At 35.2% G+C, this 1760-nt stretch overlaps 1 protein-coding gene across 1 annotated transcript; it reads right to left on the minus strand.

The window, feature by feature from the left end:
- Positions 1-573: 573 nt before the first annotated feature.
- Positions 574-855, minus strand: LACBIDRAFT_310053 (uncharacterized protein; the record flags this gene model as incomplete). Its single annotated transcript, XM_001887252.1, has 1 exon — positions 574-855. The coding sequence occupies one exon, from the start codon at positions 853-855 to the stop codon at positions 574-576; it is 282 nt and encodes a 93-aa protein (XP_001887287.1).
- Between the last annotated feature and the right edge of the window lie 905 nt (positions 856-1760).

Here is a 1760-nt window from a genome sequence, read left to right on the forward strand (position 1 = left end):
CCATAAACAACAATTGTAGCCCCTTTCCTTACCTTTATATATATATATATATAATGTCATGCAGACCATTCCTCATTGAGAAAAACACAAAATACTGAAAAAATTGGACACTTTTTGGAAATTGTCATGCATTTTTGACCAATATCTCAAAGAGCAAGAAAGCTGGTCTCAAGATATAGTCACATTGCATGATATGACAATATTTTTACATAGTTGTCTTGATTTTCCATATTTGGATATGGACCCTGAATACTGGACACAGCCCCTTCAACACCATGGCAACAGAGAAGATCACTCTTAATTTTTGGGTATTTTTTTCTGATTTTCTGGCAACTTTTAGGTGTTTTCTATATTTAGATATTGATCCTGAACCCTGAACACAGCCTCCCCACCTTACTAAGCAATATTCCGATTTTTTACATATTTTTTGCTGATTTCTTTTGCCATTTTTCCTGATTTTATGGCTGCTTTTCTGTTTAAGGGAAAAGGTTCCCACAGTGATGAAAGGTAAATCAATCAATCAATCAATGAATGAAAAATTTGCCTAAGTTCTCAGTTGATAAAGAATGAGTCTTACTCATAAACACATAAGGACTCATAATTGATCCATTCCTCTCCTTTCTTGACATTCAAGGCCCCAGTGTTTGAATCCACCTCTGTCTGATCATATAATGGTCTGGGAAAGCTAGCTTTACATTTTCCCTGTTTATTCATACATGTAGGTCTATCCCTTTTTGCAGCCTTTTCACTAGCTGATTTGTTCCTTCCACAATCATGTACATTAGACCTCAGAATCAGATCATCTACTGTCTTTGCATATTCTTGCCACTTGTGCAAGAGGGCCATTGCAAGCATGGCGGATAAGAGTCCTTTTCATATTCAGGAAGCTACAATGCAGTACCACAACATTCACATTTTTGATTATTTAGGAAACTAGTCATGTGACCACCTCCTGAAAGCCCATCAGATTTATACCCATTAACTATATATTATTGCTATTTTACATTGGACAAAGTGTATATTTCCATTTACCTACAGAGAGTCCCTACATTGAAAGCAACAATGAGTACTATCCTCCATTTTTCTTTAATTTTTTCCAGTCCTTTATAGTTAATTTCAAGTAGATGACTACATATGGAAAGTTCTCCTGGACTCTGACCATGCTCCCCAATATTGCACAAATAGTAACTTTCCTTCAATTTCTTATTGCTACTTTTAACTCAAAAAGTGCACATAACCTCAGTTGAAAATATGCCATGTAACTTTGTCATCAATAGTGCACATTGTCCCCCATTTGTTTCTGATCTGTCTTCTATTTTTATTGCTATATTTCCTTTCAGAAAATGTTCAACAACATTATGCTACATCATCAAACCATCAATTTTTATGGGAGAAAGACAAGATTTAGTGTTAGAGGTAGAAAAAAAATCCTTGAGATCAGAGGGTAATGAACTAGTGTTTTTATAAACTCAGAGGACTCATAACATTATTGCTGACAATGAGCACCATATTCCAATTTTCTGGCAATTGTTAGATAAATTTCCATTTAAAAAATGCACCTGGGATCCTTGAAACAGTCCTAACATCAGCACCAACAGTTAGCACCATTCTTCAATTGTTTCTCAAACTTTCTGCCATTTATTGCTATTTTTCAGTTGGACAAATGCTGAGTGCCATATATGGAAATTTACCATGGACCCTGAAAGTGTTTCCAAATGTTGTCACCAACAGTGAGCACCATCAGTCATTTTCTTCTGATT

This window comes from Laccaria bicolor, genomic scaffold (genome assembly GCF_000143565.1).
Source record: "Laccaria bicolor S238N-H82 LACBIscaffold_43 genomic scaffold, whole genome shotgun sequence".
Taxonomy (NCBI): domain Eukaryota; kingdom Fungi; phylum Basidiomycota; class Agaricomycetes; order Agaricales; family Hydnangiaceae; genus Laccaria; species Laccaria bicolor.